We start from the raw sequence: 21,308 nt of genomic DNA on the forward strand, positions 1-21,308 counted from the left end.
GATATGATTTGGAAATTCAGCAGGTAACCGAAGCCCACTGGTGTACAATGACCTTGCCTCAGGAAGTGTGGGACTAAACCCAGGCCTACAGGCCACAGTGCCATTATTCAGATGGAGCCTAGCTGTCCACAAGCTGAAAGATACTAGAAGCCATGCGCCACGCTGCTCTCCACCAAGTAGTTCACCACAGATGCAAAGTCACCTCACTGCTCTCCAGAGAAAAAAGTAGGGGTGGCATAAAGCACCTTGAGATTCAAGTCTTTTTGGTTTTTCAGGACAGGGTTTCATCCTAACTAGGCAGTGGACTGTTACTTGAAATTCGATTTAAATTTTCTTTTAGTAGTAGAAAATGGACTGAGAAAAGCTACCCCAATTTCAAGTTAGGACCAGCAAGTCTCAAGCTTGCAGTATTTTTGTGTACCCCATGAAGTCCTGTGTTGTATTTGTACAGACACTAAGGTGCATAACTTGAATAGTGAGACGAAAAAGCAAAATCCAGATCAATAATGTGACCTATACTGACAGGAAACTCTAACTTTAAGTCAGTGTACTTTGTACAGAGATGGAGTGATTATTGAACCACTCAATTCTTTGCCTTACTTCAAGGGGAAGTTGGGGAAATTGGGGCCTAGAGAAGTTTGGAGACTTAAGTCAAATCACTCACACAGGGTTAGAGAAGGAATGCAGATTCTCTTCTTTCCTTCACATCAGAATTAGAAAACCAGAAGACACAAGAAAACTAGAAGACTCGAGGACTTCTGAGATCGTTAGAAAAATTAGTTAGTGACAGCAGTTCATTCTCGCCTCTCACATGCCAGATGCCAGATGCCAAGCACCCAGGACTGGATACATCCAGCAGGGACGCGCAGAAGCCCAGGCCCCTCATAGGGAACCACTGCCACGTGTCCGTGTCCTTTGTGGGGAAACTGCAGATGGCACACATTTTGTGTTTTTAACTTTTTTGAGATCATAAAAAAGAGTCTTCTCTGTGGTTCTCCCCCTCCCCCCCCCTCTAATACAATGTAAACTCTGCTGATAAAAATTCCTGGAACTCAAGAGATGTTGACAGGAGTATCTTGACTTCAGGTTACATAGCAAGACCCTGTCAAAAAAGAGATGGCGGGAGAGGAAGAGGAATAACGAATCCCAATCGCTCCATCTCTCCAGCCCCAACTTAACTTTTTTGATTGGAGGCATAATTTTAACAAAGTATATCTGCCACAAGAGTAACACCGAATGTGTTATGTCCTTGAGTGGGTGTGGCTGAGGTAGGAGAGGAGGCAAGGCTGGAAACAGTAGAAGCCATCCTTATGTTTAAGTGTGAAGGAATTTAAACTATTGAATTTCAAAGTCTGGAACGCACAAAGGATTAAACTAACTCCCAGTCGAGTCACTAGAAGCTGAGCTTTGATAACAATTGCCAGCGCCTCTTCCTCATCCTTTTCCTCTTCCTCCTCCGTTTTGAGATAGGATCTCACTATGTAGCCCTGGATGACTGGGTTTTGTCTCTTTTGAGGGTTTGGTTTTTTGGGTTTGTTTGTTTGTTTGTTTTGTTTTGTTTTTTGTCTGAGGGATACATGCCTTTTTCTGGGGTCGTTACCACTTGGTTTTCCTGAGATTTTTGACTAATTTGGACCAACAGAATTTCAGATGAGTCCTTTACTCAGGTGTGGGAAGCACTTTGCTGAAACCCCAGCAATAAGACAGAGGCAGGAAGGTGGGTAAAGGGTGAGGGGGTAGGGTTATTTGTTTGTTTGTTTTTAAGATTTAGTTTTATTGGGGCTAGACAGATGTCTTAGTAGTTAAGAGCCCTTGGTGCTCTTGTGAGGATCCAGGTTTAATTCCTAGAACCCGTGTGGTCATTGTCCAGCATTCACATAGAAGCTGAAGCCATATGTGTCTCCAGTTCCAGGGCATCTGACACTCATGGCTTCTGTGAGTAATGCACATATGTGCTACACTAATATACATACATATGGGCAAACATTTGTACATGTAAAGAAATAAATCTATAAGATTTACTCTTAATTACGCTTGTGGATATGTGCATGTGAGTGCCGATGCCCACAGAGGCTAGAAGGGCTCAGAGCCCCTGGACTGGAGTGAAAATTATTTGCGAGCCACTGGCTGTGCCTGTTGACTGCTGGATGAAGGCACTGGGAACCAAGCCGAGTCCTCTGGAAGAGCGGCATGCACACTGAACCATTTAAAGTATTGGTAGTTCCAAAAAAAGACACATGACATGATTATTTTTCTTTTTTCTCCCCTTCTCTCTTCTTCCTCTGGGTCTCACTGGATATCCCAAGCTGGCTTGGATTTGCCCCATAAGGCAGGCTAGCCTCCCAACTTCAGCCTCTCTGCAGCCAGCATTGCAGACATTAGCTACCATGCATAGCTCTCGCATTTTCAGAAAAAAGATATTACCTTTGCCCATATTTTAAGGAGTTAACTTAAAATATAGCTGAGCTACTAGTCTTACCAATCTTAGAATCAAGATGTGCTATAGAATTAAGGCTTTTTTTTTTCCTTTTGTTTGTTTGTTTGGTTTGGTTTGTTTTTTGAGACTTGGCTGTCCTGGACTCTCTTTGTAGACCAGGCTGGCCTCGAACTCACAGCTATTCTCCTACCTCTGCCTCCCAAGTGCTGGGATTAAAGGCGTGTGCCACCATACCCGGCTTCTTTGTTCTTTTTAATGACACAACAAGAACATACAACAGACAATGACCGCAGTTTTTGTGATCATGAAAACATTTGAATAATTTAGCCATGTAGGATAAGTAAAGACCCTGACATTAGGCTTTGCCACCACATGAGTATTGGGCCCCATTTGCAGGAACAAAAGCTAAAGAATACCTTCCATTAGGTCAGGTTGTGGGCTTTGACTTTATAATCCACTACTTCATTTTAGCATTCAATAGTATTTTGTGTGTGGAAGTGATATCAAATAATTGTATTTTATAACTTACAATATTTTATGTATAAGTATACTCAGATTTGTCACATTTCTTTATTAAGTCTATGTGGAAAAATAATGTCCCAAATTTTATTGTTGTAAATGATACTTAATTTATTTATTCCTTTTGGGGTACTGTTTGAGACAGGATCTGACATCAAACTGACTCTAAAGCTGATAGTTAGTGTGGGCTCCAGAGCCTCTAGTGTGGCCATCACTCCCTGCTTAGCTGTCCTTTTGTGTGCATCCTTTTGTTTTCCTGAGTAAATTCCTTGGGACAGAGCAGAAGCCATTAAAAGTTTTATAGGTCATAATGTTCCTAGCTTTCTAAGAGGTTTGTATGGCTCTGTAATTCCATTCGGATGTGTGCACGGTTTTCTGTAAACCCTCTCAAACAATAGGGTAGTGTAAGTATTTACTTGTGAGGAAGGGAGGCTGCTGCTTCAGATAATGCTCATGTACTCAGGGCAGGGTATTTTGACTTCCACTTATCTATGGAGATAAATTATACTAATGCTTTTTTTGTAGTTGAACCTTTACTGTTGACTTGAACGTGGGGCTTCTTTCTTTTCTTTTTTGGTTTTGTTTATTCTTTGACAGGGCTCACATAACCCAGGCTGCCTCCGTTTCCCAGGTGCCAGGATTACAGGCTGTGCCACGAGTCGGCGTCTTTCATCGTTGTCTATACTCTATTGGAGAGTGAGCTCGGGGTTTCACCTGTGTGGGGAGGAGGAACCATAGAGCTTGAGCAGGCATCTTAAAAATGTTCAGCTCTGTCAGAAGAACCACTGTGGGCATGATTGTGGAAAGGTACAGGAAGCTGTGAGGCTGAGAGGCTCTGCTGTGAATTCAGAGCCAGTCCAGGCTATTCAGTGAAACCCTACCTCCGAGAAAGAAGGGAGGGAGGGGCAGAAAAGAAAGTAGTAGAGCTATTTGTTAAAAACTGAAACCCTGCCTTTGAGAGAGAGAGAAACTCAGGGCCGGAGAGACAGCTCAGCAGTTAAACATGCTTGTTGTACAATTGCTAGGTTCAGAATTTGTATCAGGCGCCCACATAACAAACCAGAGGCCCTAGCTCCGCATGGGGCACAGGCGGGAGGATCATTGGGGCTGCTGGCTTCCAGGCAAGCCTACAAAACGCAAGCCTCGGGTACAGGGAGAAGCTGCCTCAAAAAGGACTAGACAGAGGGCGAGAGGATAGCCAGCACCATCTTCTGGCTTGTGTCCATATGCTCGGGCATAAGCTCCTGGACACACATGTGCACACATATTGACTCTGGCACATTCTGTTTTGTGTATGTGTGCTTAATCACTGAAGGTCAGGAGCCTGTCGCACAGTCCCTGTTCTTTACTCCAAAATATCAATGTTACAGCAACTTCATTTTACTCTCCCCCGCCCCCCCCCTTTTGGTTTTTCGAGACAGGGTTTCTCTGTGTAGCCTTGACTGTCCTGGACTCACTTTGTAGACCAGGCTGGCCTTGAACTCTAGTGATCTGCCTGCCTCTGCCTCCCGAGTGCTGGAGTTAAAGGCATGCGCCACCACGTCCAGCTTCATTTTACTCTTACCAGGTCCTTGAACACAAGTTGCTGTGTGTTTCCATTTAGAGATAGAGGGGGAAACAGTAAATGACACTTACAAATGACCCATCCTATGTTTATGCTCAGTTCCCCATTTATGTTCATTCAGCTGTAGAAATCTCCTTAAAATTGAAAGGTCCCTCTGGAGATTCTGCCCTGAAGCAAATAATTCAAGCACTTCAACTGCTCTGCCTACCACGATGCTTAGTGCCGTCACTGTGTGTTTTGGGGGTTGTAGGGGTTCTAAACCTACGACACAGACTGTTCAAGGGGATGGATGTACCCAGGCTGAAAAGGGGGCTCTTGGGGCTGAAGAGATGGCTCAGCACTGGCTGCTTTCCAGAGGACTCGGGTTTGATTCCCAGCACCCCATCAGGCAGCTCACAGCCATCTGTACATCAGGAAAAGGGACAATCCATATTGGTTGTGTTCTCTATCCGCCTGTTTTTGTGGCTAGAAGTGCATGTGGCCATGACACATGCTCCAGAACCATGACTAGTTTCACTGAAGAGTGCCCTGGATTGAACAGTAAGATGGCAACTTGGGTTCACTCTTCACTTTGAGTGTCTTTCTGATTGATACACGTGGATTGAAATGGAAATGGATGCTTGTCCTGAGAAACTGAAGGATGACTAGGCTTATTTCCCGCTGCTCCAGAGCTTCTTTTCAGGGCATGCTGCTTTTGCCTAAGGAATGACTGGCGTTCAGACAGTTTGGTCACCCCACTGTTTCCAGGGAAATCGCCTTGGTTCCTGTTGCTAGTGATAATAGAGCCTGAGCTTTGCGCAGGGTGGTAGAATATCAGGAAACCCGAATCTGTGCACCACTTGATAACATTGACAGGATTGATAGCAATATCGTTTTAAATACTGTAAAATAAAGCATGCCAACCTTTGAAAGCTTTGCTTTCAAACTTAGTGATCTGCAGTGTTCCAGATGATCAGTGTCTGCTGCCGCTGAGCTGTGGCCAGGTGAAGACCCATTCTGGGCACAGGAGAGACAGGGCTCTAGAGTGACAGGACCGCAGAGTGAGGAGCTCATGGTAGGCTTACTAATAATCACAGGGACCAGCCTTCAGGGAAGCAGACTTATCAAATTCAGTGTCACAACAAATATCTCTACAGTGACCTGAAAACCTTTGCAGTGACATTGTTGTAGTGCTAGGCATTGCTTTTTGGTTTGGTCTGGCTTGTTTTTTTCTTTCGGTCAGGCTAACCTGTTGTCGAAGGTCAGGTACAGGAGCAAGTAAATGTCTTTCTGTCATCCATCAAGACATACCCAATGCATACTGTGTGCTACTTACTGGGCTGTTTGGATTTGTTTATTACAGTGCTGAGGGCTGACCCAGGGCCTTGTGCACCACTCAGCTCCACCGTCAGTCGGTTGTCCCATTAGTACTGCTTTCAAGTTAGTATTTGTCAAAGTCTCTTTCTTTCCTATTTGCTTTCGTTATTTTTGTTGTTGTTGGCCTGGCCTCACACTTAGTAGTCCCCCGGCCTCAGCTTCCCTGAATGTGACTAAGTGAACTTATGTTTGCACCATATGTACAGCCCCACAGTACAACATGAACTGTGTGACATCTAAGCCCTCCTGTTTTTTCTTGTTTTCAGGGTGAGTCTGTGAAGTATTTCCTGGATAACTTGGATAAACTTGGAGTACCGGTAAGTTTGAAAACAATGTTCTGATCATTGATACTTGGAAGCAGTAATCGAGATAGTGTTGCTTCTATTTGTTAGGAAAGTTAGAAAAAATACCAGGCAGCCTGCCTTTTCTTTTTCTTCAGGTGGCAGTGGCCTGATTCATCCTCTTTAAACATGATTAGTATCTATAAACACTGACAGAGTTCTAGTTTTTGATGACATAAAAGAGATTTGTGTTTGAAAATGAGATTACACGTTATCTCCTGTTTTTCAATGCTGTTGGGTTTTCTGTAGCAGAAAACTCCTTTGGGAGTGTTCAGGGAAATGAGGCTCTGTTCTTGAGGCCTACTGAAGATATTGTGGTAAGAGAGTCACCCTTGGAAGGAGACTGTTAGCTTCCCAGTGCTTTCCTCAGAGCTAGTGATTCAACTGGGCTGAGGCCGGCTCATGGCGTTCTGGTACTGATAGTAGGCAGAGCGAATGCTACTGTCTGCTCCCCATATTGGCAAACATCCAAGAAGTGGAATTAGAGTTTTCACTGCTTAGAGTTTTTGCCCTAAAGGTATTTGTTAGTCACAAATCTAGTGCTACTGCCTTTGCTTCCTCTTAGATTTCTTTTGTGTTAAATGAGCCTCTGGCTCTCTCAATGCCAGCATAATGATGAAGGCACTGAAGACGCTGCAGCAGGGAGGCCACTCACACACTGTGGGCTTAGAGCATACAGAAGGGCATTTGCTTACACTAGCACATTCATTTTCCACATTTTCCTTCATGAATTTGCCTACTGAGTGTAATGGCACACATCAGTAATTCTAGCCCTTAGTATAAGAATCTCCCAGAACTTGAGTTCTTTCTAACTTAGTTTGTACACATCATACATGCAGTTGGAGGGAAGCATTAGGGGTGTGTGTGTGTGTGTGTGTGTGTGTGTGTGTGTGTGTGTGTGTGTGTGTACACACGTGTGTGCATGCAGGGGGAGGATGCATGTGTGCATGCTAGTTGAGGTGGCTAGGGTTGATGTGTGTCTTCCTCGGTTGTTTGAGACAAGGTCTCTCCCTCAGTTTGGAGCTCACCCATTTGTCCATACTGCTGATTGGCAGGCAGGTCCAGGGATCCTGTCTCCAGCTCAAGGATTATAGGTAGCATTCTGTTAACACCCACCTTTTCTACATGGGTTCTGGGATGCAAACTCAGGACCTCAGCCTTACCTGGTGCTCCAGGAGCACAGAAAAGGATGTTGGATTCCCTGGATACCATGTGGATGTTGGGAACTAAACCCATGTCCTCTGCAAGAGCAGCCTCCCTAGACCCCAGACCAGCTGATTTTTGTTGTTGTTTGTTTGAGACTGAGTCCCATTACATAGGTCTGAGCCTGCTTTGTAGACCAGGCTGTCCTCAAACTCACTGAGATCTGCCGCCTGTGTCTGCCTCCCAGGCAAATTAGAAAGGCCTGCCCCACCATGCCCGGATAATGATTTTTTTAAAAGAGTGCTTTCTTACATTCAAGCAGAGCCCATTTGGTCTGCTTTTCTGCTTCTCAGGAAGCGTTTTCTCTAAGCACCCTATTTAACATTCATGTATGTCCTCTTTTCATTGTTGCTGGAATTCTATTATGTGTTGGGCGGTTTTTGAAGCAAGGTCTCTTATAGCTCAGACTACACTTGAACTTACTGTCTAGTCAGAGATGACCTTAAACTCCTCCTGCACACCTCAGCGCTAGCTGTCAGGCTTGCCTACACAGCTGTCATCCTCTTCCTGTCAGATCAGCCCTGGCTTCTTTGTTGCACAGACCATGGTTGATGGTTACTTTGTCTTTTGCCCATACTTTCATGAGGATCAGGACTTCCTACTTATTCAGAGTTATGAAGGAGTGTGTGCGTGTGTGTGCGTGTGCGTGCGTGTGTGTGTGTGTGTGTGTGTGTGTGTGTGTGTGTTAAAGAAGCTTCTGTAATGATTGTAAGAGTTAAGTCCCTGGTGCCTAGTACAGTGCCTGGCCCAAAGTAGGCCATCAAGAAACACTTGTAAGTAAATAGTCTAGGCAGCTGTGCTTACTCAATGCTTAAACTCTTAGGGTGAGTAGAGTCCTGAAGCCCCATCTAGAGGGAAAAGCAGTTATGTAATCAGCCTGTGGAAAGGAGAGTAAGGCTGGCTGTGCTGCAGTTTATCGCCCATTCTGTGAGCTTAGGACAAGCCAAGAACTCCCACTAAATGTATGGAAACCCTACTCTGTATTGAGCCCTTGGAAGGGCATAACATGCAGGTAGCTTGTAAAGTCACGGTTGGACTTGACTTTGTAAAATATTCTGACCATGAAGATAAGTATTAAAACCGCTCCTGTTCGAGTGTTGCCAAAAAGCCTGACTTGTGGAAAAGTACTAGCCTAAGAAGGAAGAACCAGTCAGAGAGTGTAAGGAAGTGTGCTGCCGGCGTGTAGTTGCTCACTCCCTCGACCAGCAGCTGCCTTTATTCAAGGTCTTACGTTTCCCTGCTCACAGGGTCTGGAAAGCCAGGCGTGGTGGCAGGATCTGGGATCTTAGTACTTGCAAGACTAAGGCAGGAGAATTGTCAACAAGTTCCAGGTCAGCCAGGGCAACATAGCAAGACTTGGCCTTACACCTACGTATGTGCATACTTGTGCTTGAGAGTGAATGTATGATCCTAGCACGCGGGGCAGAGGCAAGAGGGCATCACAAGTCTAGTGCCAGCCTGGTAAGTATGGAATGAATGCTTACACAAAGAGCTCAGGAGGAGCTAACAGTCCTGGCAGTGATGCTCTTCCAAGACAAGTGTGCCAGGTGTGGCTGTCCTCTGGGTGAGGGCATCCCATTCCTCAGCAGAAGAGTGGTGCTCAGAGTGTGCTCTTCATCAGTGAGTGAGAGCCACTTGAACTGTCGTCTGGAAACAGACTGGCCTGTGGTCTGAAATGCATATGGTTAATCACTTGTGCTAGATAAAGTGTTTCCCACATGGTGACAGCATGGAGCTTATTCAGAGTCATGGAGGAGTGTGTGTGTGTGTGTGTGTGTGTGTGTGTGTGTGTGTGTGAGAGAGAGAGAGAGGGGGGGGGGAAGAGAGGGAGAGAGAGAGAGGTAAAGAAGCTTCTGTAATGAACTAGAGAGTAGCTTAGAACCAGGCGTGAGAAGTGTGCCTCATGAATTCCATTCTCAGATCCTTCGGTTTTTAGGGCCAAGGAACAGCATGGGGACACATGGGCACTGACACTGTTCTAGCTTGGCCTTACTGGGTAGTGCAGGTGAGGGAAATCTGCTGGGAGGTCCACTTACATGTGAGTAGTGTGTCAGCTGTGAAGCCACAACACCTGGGATTCCAGCATGTGGAAGGGTCTCCAGCTAGAGGAGGCTAGCCAGACCTTGTCTTTTTTGTTGTTTTGTTTTGTTTTATTTTGTTTTGTTTTTTTCCGGACAAGGTTTCTCTATGTAGCCTTGGCTATCCTGGACTCGCTTTGTAGACCAGGGTGGCCTCGAACTCACAGCGATCCACCTACCTCTGCCTCTTGAGTGCTGGGATCAAAGGCATGTGCCACCATGCCCTGCTCTTTTTTTAAAATTGTTATTAGCATTTAATTTGCACATCCATTTACTGGACTCCTAAGTATAAAGCCTTTCTCTTCCAGGATTACATTCCGTCACAGCAAGATATCCTGCTTGCCAGAAGACCCACCAAAGGCATCCATGAGTACGACTTTGAAATTAAAAATGTTCCTTTCAAAATGGTTGATGTAGGTGGCCAGAGGTCAGAACGGAAACGCTGGTTTGAATGCTTTGACAGTGTGACATCAATACTCTTCCTTGTTTCTTCAAGTGAATTTGACCAGGTGCTTATGGAGGATCGCCTGACCAATCGCCTTACAGAATCTCTGAACATTTTTGAAACTATTGTCAATAACCGGGTTTTCAGCAATGTCTCTATAATTCTCTTCTTAAACAAGACAGACTTGCTTGAGGAGAAAGTGCAAGTTGTGAGTATCAAAGACTATTTCCTAGAATTTGAAGGGGACCCACACTGCTTAAGAGACGTCCAAAAGTTTCTGGTGGAATGCTTCCGGGGCAAACGCCGGGACCAGCAGCAGAGGCCGCTGTACCACCACTTCACCACCGCCATCAACACGGAGAACATCCGCCTCGTGTTCCGGGACGTGAAGGACACCATCCTTCACGACAACCTCAAGCAGCTCATGCTGCAGTGACGCCGAGACCGGACCTTGTTGTGGTTGTGATGGTTCTGTTTGTCCTTTTTTTTTTTTTTTTTTTAAATAGCAGTTTACAACAGCAGTTAGAAAGATCTCAATTCTGTGTCTAACTTCTTGGAAATCTTAGTTCTTCTGTGGCCTTTAGTTTTTGGCTGAAAGCTGCTGAATTAACACATTGCCAATATCTGCTGGAATTCAGGCTTTGATCGGTTTCTCTGTGGCTTCCCTTCAAGTCCAGTTATAACTTCCTGTCTAACCTCACACTAGGTATAGTTCAGGCTTAAAATTCTTCTGCTTGCGAACTGAATTCTCCTGCAGTGCCAAGAATAGGCAGTGTCCTTAAGTACTTGCAGCGATGGGACTGTGAACGTTCGGCGCTAGGAGGAGACCCACGAGAGTGCCTTACACAGTAGCGACATGCCCAGCTAGAGTGCGCCCTGTTCTGAGAGGGCTGCTAGAGAAAGGGTGGAGGAACAGCAGCCTGTCTCCAGAGGCTCGGCCTTCCTGTGCGTGTCATTGCTTACATGCACAGCAGTAGCTTTCGTCTTTCCCCCGAAGGTAATGTCTTAGTGTTTAAGTTTACAACATGGAATTCAGCCTGACGCTGATGCGTTCACAAATGGTACATGTGCTGTGTTGACCTAAGGTAACCAGTGACATGCAGTTTTCCTTTTCTATATTTAAGTGTCAGTAACTTGATGTGCCATGTTAGAAACAGTTTGGCCATAGTAACAACGAGAAAGGGCAAGCACCTCAGGAACAGCCATCAGCCTAGCGCTTCCAGAGTGCCACGGGTGAGGTTGGGTCTGTCTCATTTGATTCTGTGCCTTGCTGGAGGGAGTCACTGCTGGGTCCTCTTTCTTTTGCCCTCCTGGCCGAATCTCAGCAACTCTGAACTGCAGCGTTTGCGGCATTCTTTTGTCACTGAGAGCTTGGTGGGCAGTATTTCCCTGTGAAATAGTCAAGAAAGCATTCTTTGAGCGCCCTATTCCTTGTCCGTGTCTCTGTAGACAGTTTGTATGTGTTGGTGGTGTCCTTGTCTTGCAGCTTTATTGAGGTACATTTGAATGTCTTAAGAATGCATCTAAGCATAAGTAATTCTTTCGGTCCCTACTTAAAGAGGTTTGCCTTACACACACACACACACACACACACACACACACACACACACACACACACACACACACACACACACACACACACACACACACACACCACTGCCCATGTTAAACCGTGCCCATGAAGTAGCTTTGTGATAAGATAAATCCATAGTTACTGATGTACCAAAACACTTGTCGTGTTCCAACTGCCTTGTGAGTTTGTAGAGCCTGAGCATGTCCCTGCTTTCTCTGTAGAGTGCATGAGGACTCTGGTGCCGTTGCTTTACCATGTGACTTTTCTCAGGCAAGAGACGGGGCCCTGAAAGATTGGTCAAACTTGAGGCTCACAGGCACTAGCTTTCCTTATGCTGGCAGGTGTGAGCGCTGGGCTTCGTGATGTGTTCTGACTTGTCTTGGATTTGAATTTTCACTGTCATTTTGTTTATAAATTCCAGTGTTTCCTTAACCTTGGCAATACATGAGCTTAAGACATGTACTCCAGCAGCACAGTGCAGGTGTGGTCAGTGTAGTCCCTGTGTATTTGAATGGTTCTACATCTAGTCCTTTTGCCAAAAAGAATATGTCATTAAATTCATGGGGTTAGCATAACTCCAGTGCTGATGAACATTTGACCGTGCACACGGTAACACTTGTTTTGTTCTACGTTAATTTAGCAAGCATTCTTGTTCATTGGCCAAGACTAACTGTGGTGAAAGCAGGAGCCAGTCCCTCCAGAAGGCAGTTGTATCTGGTTACCCTTAGGCGCTGTGATGAGAACAGAAGTACTTACTGCCTGACAAAGCGGGATCACCGACTTTCTCCATTGTCACTGTTACCAAGAAATGACAAGCGCGTCCAGCTAGAGACAACATCTCTCTGGACATCTGCGCCCTCTTTCTGAAACATGCAGCATTCCAGAGCCAAATGCAGTCTAGATGCATTCTGAGTGGTGGCTTACTTACATGTAACTTATACAGGGTTCTCTAGAATTCAAAGAACCTTGAGCCTCTGCCAACATGCCTTGGTCCCCATTTGAAGAGTCATGACATGGACATCCTGAAAGTCAGGTCCTTTTGTGAATTGAAGTATTGTTGTGTGAAGAGGGAGACAAAATTTAGCCAACAGAATTGAAAAGGTGCTCGACCCTCACTGTGCTGACTTCCCCCAATCCCTAAACCGTAAGTTGGAGCTAAGGCTCCATGGGGCATTGGACTTTGCAAGTCTTGGGGGTAAGTGCAATGACCTGTGCCTAATTACAGATTTCTCTGTTCTGAAATCCTGCACCCTTCCTGCATACTGACAAACGATCACACAAATGTCTTGGTTGACTTTGAATTTTTTTTCTATTTTTACAGAGTTGCCTTAGAAATGAAAAACCAACACAAATTTAGACCTTAATTTTTTTTTTTAAATGGTGAAAGGGCTTTGTTCCATGCTTTGAGATCTTAATTCAAGGCGTGCTTCTGCCACTTAAATATTTTTACTGGCCTGAAATGTAGCTTTCTGCCAAATGCTATCTGTATTAAATTGAAGTCTCCAATCAGTTTCTCTATCTGAAAAGGAGAGAAGCTGCAGCCAAGCCAGACAGGATGTCCTGAAGAGGAACACATTGGTTTTCCCTATTGTAGTGTATTGTGAGTACTTCACACCTGGAGGGTCCTCAAGTCTACACAGAAATGCTGTTAAGTTGGTGGCAGCTGTTAATTAAAGTAAGAGAGTAAGACCACATTAGGCCAGGAGTGACAAAAAGTGTTGTTCGATGCAGCAGAAACATGTGCCCTTCAGTGACTCTTACCTTCCAGTGTACGCCCAGTTGCTAGGGCTTCTGTTTGGATGGGATATATTCCTCAGCATTGCCCTTCACATCCGGTTATGCCTCGTTTATATGAAGAATAAAATGGCCAAGTCATGTGGTTATATCCTGAAACTCAAGCTGTTTGGAAAACCCTCAAATTGGTGCTTTCATTATTTAATGATACATTTAGGCAAAACCCCAACAAATCATTTGAAACGTGACTCCAGGTTGCAATTTGTAGCAATGTCATTTTTCTTTTGAGAAGACCCACATGTTGGTGTAAATCGGAATTTCCTGTATGAACCCATGCATCCTACCTGTAAAGCTCAGTCCACTTTGTAACAAATTCCCTAATAAACCTAGAGAAAGCAGCTGTGTTCCACTTTCATTTCTTTTCATCTTATTTGAAAGATGGAGAATAAAAATTTGCAGGTCCTTTTCATTTGGAAATAAGATTTTGGTTTTGTGTCTCTTTCCTGTGATTTCAGCATGTTGAATTCACAAGTCAAGTGATTTTTGTTTGTTGTTTGTTTTTTGAGACAGGATTTCTCTGTAGCCTTGGCTATTGTAGACTCACTTTGTAGACCAGGGTGGCCTTGAACTCACAACAATCAGCCTGCCTCTGCTTCCCGAGTGCTGGGATTGAAGGCATGTGCCACCATGCCTGGCACAAGTGATCTCTCTCTCTCTCCCTTTTTTTTTTTTTTTTTTGTGATGTTTGAATGAAAGTACTTTCTGCTTCTCCACCCCCCACCCCACGCCCTCTCTTTGTTAAAGCTGGGAAATGATTGGCTTTTCAGCCTAGAAAGGAAGCAGGAGTGCACACGATGATGCATGATGCCTGTTTCCTTATGGTACGAGGTTAGGGCTTAGTCAGCTTACAATAGAGGTAGAGTTTTGTGTCAAACCCTGGTGATAGCTTTTCAGATACCATCAGCTAGATGCTGCTAGCCTTGCCTGGCAGGGGGTTAGCAGGTTCATCGAAGCAGTGTTTATCCACTAGCATTCTTCCGTCCACCTGAATGTAGATCAGCGTTTGAATTTACCTGTTCGTCCCCATAGGTAGCAGTCAGGTCTAACCGTCCAGTTCTTAGCACCGGGGATGGCACAGAGCATGGTTTTATGTTTGTTGGCTTGTATTCTGTGTGCTTTTGAGACAGGGGTTCCCTGTGTGCCCCAGACAGGTCTTGAATTTGAGATCCTCCTGGCTGGCTCAACATCCCAAGTACAGAGATCACCACTTGGTTTCCTAATAAAGCGCTCGTTATGTTGGCAGTGTTTTATGGGTTATAATGCGGCTTTTGTGACCGTTGCTGTGTTAGTAGTGATGACATTTCCAGATGCCTTGAAGCCTACCTGAATCCTCAAGGCATAACTTCTCACTCTGTGATGACCACTGATCATATTAAACCATCTTCTCGGAATGTAATTCTGATTTCATTCACAAATACAACACTGCCAAAAGTGAGTGGCAGTTCTGGCACTAACAGTGCCTGTTTGATAGTACCATAATGACAGGGAGGAAGGAGGCAGTGTGTGCTTGCTCGGGGCATATGCTAATGAAGCAGACTACATACTGGGTACCTTCTCTTTACATCTTACTTGAATGCAGATTCGCAAAATAGCCTGGATGACTCCTCTGTCACGGGCAAGCTCATGGGGCACACAAGAAGCCTTAGCAGAGGCACACCCAGCAACCCTCCCAAATGCTGTCTCTAAGGAGACATGGTGTATACAACCTTGTGTAAAAGTGTTGGTGGCTTAGGTTTATTTTTTTCCATACATCTTTTTATACCTTTCCAGGAACTAAGCACATTATCTGATACTGTTGTACATATTTTGGTCAGTGCGTTAGCTGGAGAGTAGCAGTAAATTATTCCTACAGGAGGTCTAAGAATGGAAAGAATGCTTTCATTTTATAAGCCAAGTTGCTATTCATTAAGGCTTCTTACTTTTGTACATATTTTGCAAAATTTGTCTCTTTACTATTAATATTTGCCTTGTAAAAATCACTGACATTTAATAAACATTTATAAGCGATTTGATAGCATGATGTTATTTTAACTTGAGTGTGGAGCCGGGGATGAATTTCACATTTGAAAGCAGAAGTTTGTACACCCTGCTGAAGGTGTGGGGACCTCTGCATCTCCAAGTCTCTGCTCCTGTAGAAACAGCTCCTGAGTGAAGGTGGAGATGTGGCCTTCACAGTCCTCAGGTTCCTACGGTGTAAAGCAGGAAGAGGGAAGTGCCCTAGTGCCCCACTCGCAGCTACCCTTGGAGACAGAAACAGGATGTCTGAAGGCTTCTGGGTTCCAGAGTCATCAGTTACAGCAGGCTTGCTCTTAAGCCTGTTGAACCAAACTGATATTTCCAAAAAAAAAAAAAAAAAAAAAACCTAACACGTCATCGCTGATATTTTTTTCCCTCCAGTAAACCTTATTTTAGAATACAGAGCTGGGGAAGAGTTGGAAGGGAGCAAGACAGCAAGGATTCCAGCATTTTGCCCTATAAACCGCTTTCCCAATTAACACCTCACGTTCTGACCCTTTCTCATTAGACACCGTGATAGGGTTTAGAACCACAGAAATACCATTTTCCTGTTGTGTATTCCCATAGATCTATTTACGAAGACAGATGGCCAGCCCAGAGACCATAGTAGAACTGTTTTCTGCCTGAGGAGGTCCTTTAAGAAGACTTTAGTTTGACTCCCCAAAACTCAAGTTAAAAAGGCAGGTGTGGGGGCTGGAGAGATGGCTCAGCGGTTAAGAGCACTGACTGCTCTTCCAGAGGTCCTGAGTTCAATTCCCAGCAACCACATGGTAGCTCACAACCATCTATAATGTGATCTGATGTGCATTGTATACATAATAAATAAATCTTAAAAAAAAAAAAAGGCAGGTGTGGCCTCACCTGTACCATCAGCAATAGTGATTGGTAGATAGATCCCAGAAGCTCATTGGCTGGTCAGCCTGGCTGAATCTATAAGCTCTGGCATTGGTGTTGCAAAAAATTGGAGCGGGATAAAGACCATGTGATAAAGACCTGGCTTACACACACACACACACACACACACACACACACACACACATGAGCTTGCATGCACTCATGTACAAGCCCATACTGACAAGTGTATACACAGACCACACACAACATACCACACAAAAGTGCCGTTTTCATGAAACCATGTCAAGTATATGTGACACCCAGTGGTTCCCAGCCTTCCTTATGCTGCAACCCTTTAATGCATGCAGCCTATTGTGCATGCAGACCCTCAACCTTGAAATTATTTTTGTTGCTACTTCCTAACTATAATTTTGCTCCTGTTATGAATCATAATGTAAATATCTGTGTTTTCCGATGGTCTTAGGTGACCCTGTGAAAGAGTTCTTCAGCTCTCAGAGGGGTCAAGAACTACTTCCTTACCTCTTGTGAGCAGCTAAGTTACAAGTTGTCAAGGGTTCTTTTGTTGTTGCTGCTGCTGCTGCTGCTGGTGGTGCTGTGTTTTTGTTTTTGTTGTTTTGTTCTGTTTTTCACTTCTCATAAGAGATGATAGCCTCATTCCGTAGCCCAATCTGGTCTTGAACTTTTGCTCCTCCTGCCTCAGCCTCCTAAGTGTTGGTGTTACAGCTACCTGTATCTTTTTTTTGCATCTCTGTATGTGACTATCTGTCCAAATGTATGTATGAGTGTGCACAGGCCCGGTGCTAACGTTAGGCGTATTAGTTACAGCTCTCCATCTTTTTCATAGAGGCAGTTTCTCAACTGAACCCAGAGCTCAGCAAGCTGGCTGGCTTGCTCCCAGTCCCCTTTCCAGGGCTGGGATTATGGGTGGGGTCCACAGCTCCAGTCCGTCCTCACACTTGAATGGCAAGTGCTTTATCCACGGAGCATCTGCCCAACTCAAGAGTCTGTTCCTGACTGGCACTTACTGGAAGCTCCCCGATGCCTCTCTTCCCCTAAGTGAACATGGTTTCCCTCAGCTGGGCCTGCCAGCAGGTGGAAAGAAATGGCCAGCAACAACACAGGACTCCTCAGCAGTTGGCTCCAGAGCCTCACTTTTCACATGAAACTTGGCTCTGGATCCTGAAAAAAGATTACAATACGGAATTTGGGCTTTATGTAAATGTTGAAAATGTGTGACTTCAGAGACAGGTTCTTAAAGGCTGCCGGTGAGGTTTCGGCAATTGAAACTAATGTGAACATTGGAATTCCCCTCAAAACAAAAGGCTTGAAAACGAGAAAGAGAAAGAAAATGCTTTGGCGGGGAGAAGGCTCAGGGGGTGAAGGGCTTGTAGCACACACATGAGGACCTGAGCTCAGATCCCCAGCAGCTAGCAGGTGCAGTGCTGCACATCTGTCACCCAGCGTGGGAGGAGGGGACAAGCAGGTCCAGGGAGCTGGCTGCCAGCGCGCCTTGCCCGAACAGCAAGCTCTAGGATCAGTGAGTGAGTGGTCCTGTCCCAAAAAACCAGGTGGAGAGTGATAGAGATGTCTACTGATGGTCTACACACACACACACACACACACACACGCTTGAGATGCACATGCACGCATACATACACATGGGTTCCCATACTGGTGCATGCATGGGCACACCCCACCCACATGCATGAACTCCTCCCCTACACATATGCATGCGCCTCCCCTAACACATGCATGGCAAACTACACACACACACACACACACACACATGCTTGAGATACACATGCACGCATACATACATATAGGTTCCCATACTGGTGCATGCATGGGCACACCCCACCCACATGCATGAACTCCTCCCCTACACATATGCATGAGCTCCCCCTAACACATGCATGGCAAACTACACACACACACACACACACACACACACACACACACACACGCCAACACATACAGATCAAAGCTAAAACTTTGCTCTGTTGTTGAAGCAAGGGAACTCACTGCTGGAAAAAGAGATAGCTAAGCCTCCAACTCCTGTCGGAGAAGTGCTTTGGCACGTTCAAGGTTAACTGACAGGCTGGAATAAGATGAACTCAGTGAGCTGTTCAGTTTCCCAGTGTGGGTTGTTGGAAGAGAAAGGAAGCCTTTTGGTCTCAAGAAACCCAAGGTTTATAGGTTAAACCTGAGTTGTGTGGGAGACTTGGGAAATTAGACAGGTCCTCTCAAAATGTACAACCTCAGGCAGTGTCCTAAAATACATGCTGTGGTCTTTCCTCACACATGAATGGGGCCCTTGAATCCAATGCTCTAGAGGAGGGGACACTGTGAACTCGATGTTGCCAGAGCTCTTTCTTAAAATTTTGAAATAGGCAAAGGAAAAAAAGCAGCTCAAATTAGTTTTTAATATAAACTAGGTGCTCAGCTACCTGTGTCACCATTGTGTGTTTCCTCACAAGAATGTTAAGAGAAGTTGTGTCTAGAATTCACACTGAGCTAAGGGGAGAAAGGATTCTTCTCCCCATAAGACAGCACAGAAGCAATGACGTTTTTTTCAAAGTTGGTGATATGGGGGCCAGGCATGGTGGCAAAGACCTTTAATCCTAGCACTTAGGAGGCAGAAGCAGGTGGAGCTCTGTGTTTGAGGCCAGCCTGGTCTACAAAGTGAGTCTGTTGTCTTGATTTTCACATCTCTGTTTGCTTTGACTTTCTTTCATTCATTCATTCTTTCTTTCTTTCAACCATCTTATAGAAAAAGTTTGAATGGGGCTGGAGATGGCTCAGCAGTGAAGGGTGTTTGCTGCTGGAATTTCAGTCCCAGCACCCACATAGCAGGCGGGGAATGCTATACCCATGCCTGTAACCCCACATTTAAGGAAGGCAGAGTCAGGACTTCTGGAGCTTGGTGGCTCCCAGCCTAGCCCAGGAAACACAAGGCACAGGTGGAAAGAGATCCTGCCTGCAAAGGGAAAACTTCAGTGGAGGGCAACGCCGGAGGCTACCTGAAGCCCTGTGCTCAGCGTTCCCAGTGGTGTGAGCACCCATACAGATACATAGACATCCACTCACACAGACACACCAATAGAATACATCTTAAAATAAAAAAAAGAAAGAAAGACAGAAAGCCTGGCCTGATGGTGCACTCCTTTAATCCTAGCACTTGGGGGTGCAGAGGCAAACAGATCTCTGTGAGTTCAAGGCCAGCCAGGTCCACAAAGCAAGTCCAGGACAGCCAGAGCTGTTACACAGAGAAACCCTGTCTCGAAGAAGAAGAAGAAGAAGAAGAAGAAGAAGAAGAAGAAGAAGAAGAAGAAGAAGAAGAAGAAAAGAAAATCTAAGAGAGACTAGGGTAATAAGCCCACACATACCAGTCAGCTTCCCGAGTTACTCACGACGGCATAATGACACGTACCTGTGAGCCAAGCACCCAGGAGGCCAAAGTATGAGGATTGCCATGAGCTCAAGGCTAGCCTGGGCTACATAGAAATTCCCAGCCCTAGCAGAGGTACACACCAGGACTGTCTCAGAAACCCACCCAACCAAACAAAACAACAAGAAGTCACTGGCTCATGGTCGAACTGGTTACCTTCATATATCTGAACCTTTCCCTACTTCTAGCATAGACTGTCTTGGAGCAAATCCCATGACTTTGTATCATGTACTTATCACTGATATTTTCCATTACATATCTTTAAAAGACAGAATATTTTCCTTTCTTTCTTTTTCTTTTTTCCTTCGAGATAGGGTTTCTCTGTGTAGCCTTGGCTATCCTGGACTCACTTTGTACACCAGGCTGGCCTCGAACTCACAGAGATCCACCTGCCTCTGCCTCCCAAGTGCTGGGATTAAAGGCGTGCGCCACCACGCCCGGCTGACAGAATACTTTTCTTAGTTTGAAAATTGTTTTGAAAGAAAAATTTTGATATCTGATGTTTTAAATGTTTAATCATTTTCTGAGCAGTTGTAAGTGTCTGACTGATCCGGCTCCTCCATTTTAGGGGATGATGGCGGCAATTAGAAGGGAAATGACTGTCATATGTCAGATTGTAGCTCAGCTTCTGTTGTTCACAAGTCTCTCCAGAACCTAGCGGCTGAAAACAACACCTGCTTTATTCGTCCTGGTCCATGAGTAGCTTGAGTGGTTCTTCAGTCTGGGCAAGCTGGGCTGCCCCACTATCTCTCGACAGTTGAGAGCTAGGCTGGGAGCCAGATGACCAAAGTTGGTGTCATGAGACTGGTGACTGAGTCCTTGGTTCTCATCTTTGGCAGGCTAGGTTATTTGGAGCCTGTCTGCGTGTGTGTATGTATGTATGTATGTATGTATGTATGTGTGTATATATATATATATATAATGTGTGTAGGTGCATGTATGTAAGTATATGTGTGTGGGCATCCATGGATGTGTGCATGCATGTGTGTGCACTTGTATGTATGCGTGCATGCATGTATGTATTGCATATGTGTGTTTGGGTATGTATGCATGCATGTATGCATGTGTGAATATGTATATATGCATGCATGTATGTGTGTATATGTACATATGTTTGCATGTATCTGTGTATGTATATGCATGTGTGTGTATGTATGTATTTATATATTGGCTTTAGGGTTCCATAAATAGTAGGGCTGAGGCCCTAATGTGTAGGTACCTTGCAGGCCTCAATCTATACTATATGTTTTTAAAGTCCCACTGGAGCTGAGGGAATAGCTCAACAGGTAAAGAACTTGCCTCACAGCACCCACATACGTGTAAGTCCTCCTGCATTCTGGGGGCAGAGACATGGGATCCATGGAGAAAGCTGACCAGCTGAATCCGTGAGTTGTGGGTTCAAGTGGGAGACTCTGCCTCAGAAGTCAAGGTGGGGCACAGCTGTGGAAATCACCTTTGCCCTCCACAGGAGCTCACCATCTTGTCTCACTAAGCTCAGACTCATGGCCCATCCTGAACACTGGGATTACTGGTGCTAGCTTCCATACCCAGCTCTACCAACTCCGATTATTATTTGGTTTGATTGTGCTTTTTTTTCAGCAGAGCTTCATGTACCTTGGACTGGCCTTGGGCTCATCAAGTATCCAAGGATGACTTTGAACTCTTGAGCCTCTCGCCTC

General features: G+C 45.1%; 1 protein-coding gene across 4 annotated transcripts in view; it reads left to right on the forward strand.

Annotated features, from left to right (window-relative positions):
- Positions 1–21,308, forward strand: part of GNA13 (G protein subunit alpha 13) — a 62,880-nt gene that overhangs the window by 28,002 nt on the left and 13,570 nt on the right. For 3 of the 4 annotated variants that reach the window (XM_084751406.1, XM_084751405.1, XM_084751407.1), the window contains exon 3: positions 6,143–6,193. In XM_084751406.1, the coding sequence (XP_084607532.1) occupies positions 6,143–6,193 (51 nt within the window). Of the gene's footprint in view, positions 1–6,142; positions 6,194–9,806; positions 13,649–21,308 lie in introns of those variants that run through there. The other variant, XM_084751404.1, reaches the window with a different exon arrangement.

Source organism: Acomys minous (genome assembly GCF_964271855.1).
Source record: "Acomys minous genome assembly, chromosome: 12".
Lineage (NCBI taxonomy): Eukaryota > Metazoa > Chordata > Mammalia > Rodentia > Muridae > Acomys > Acomys minous.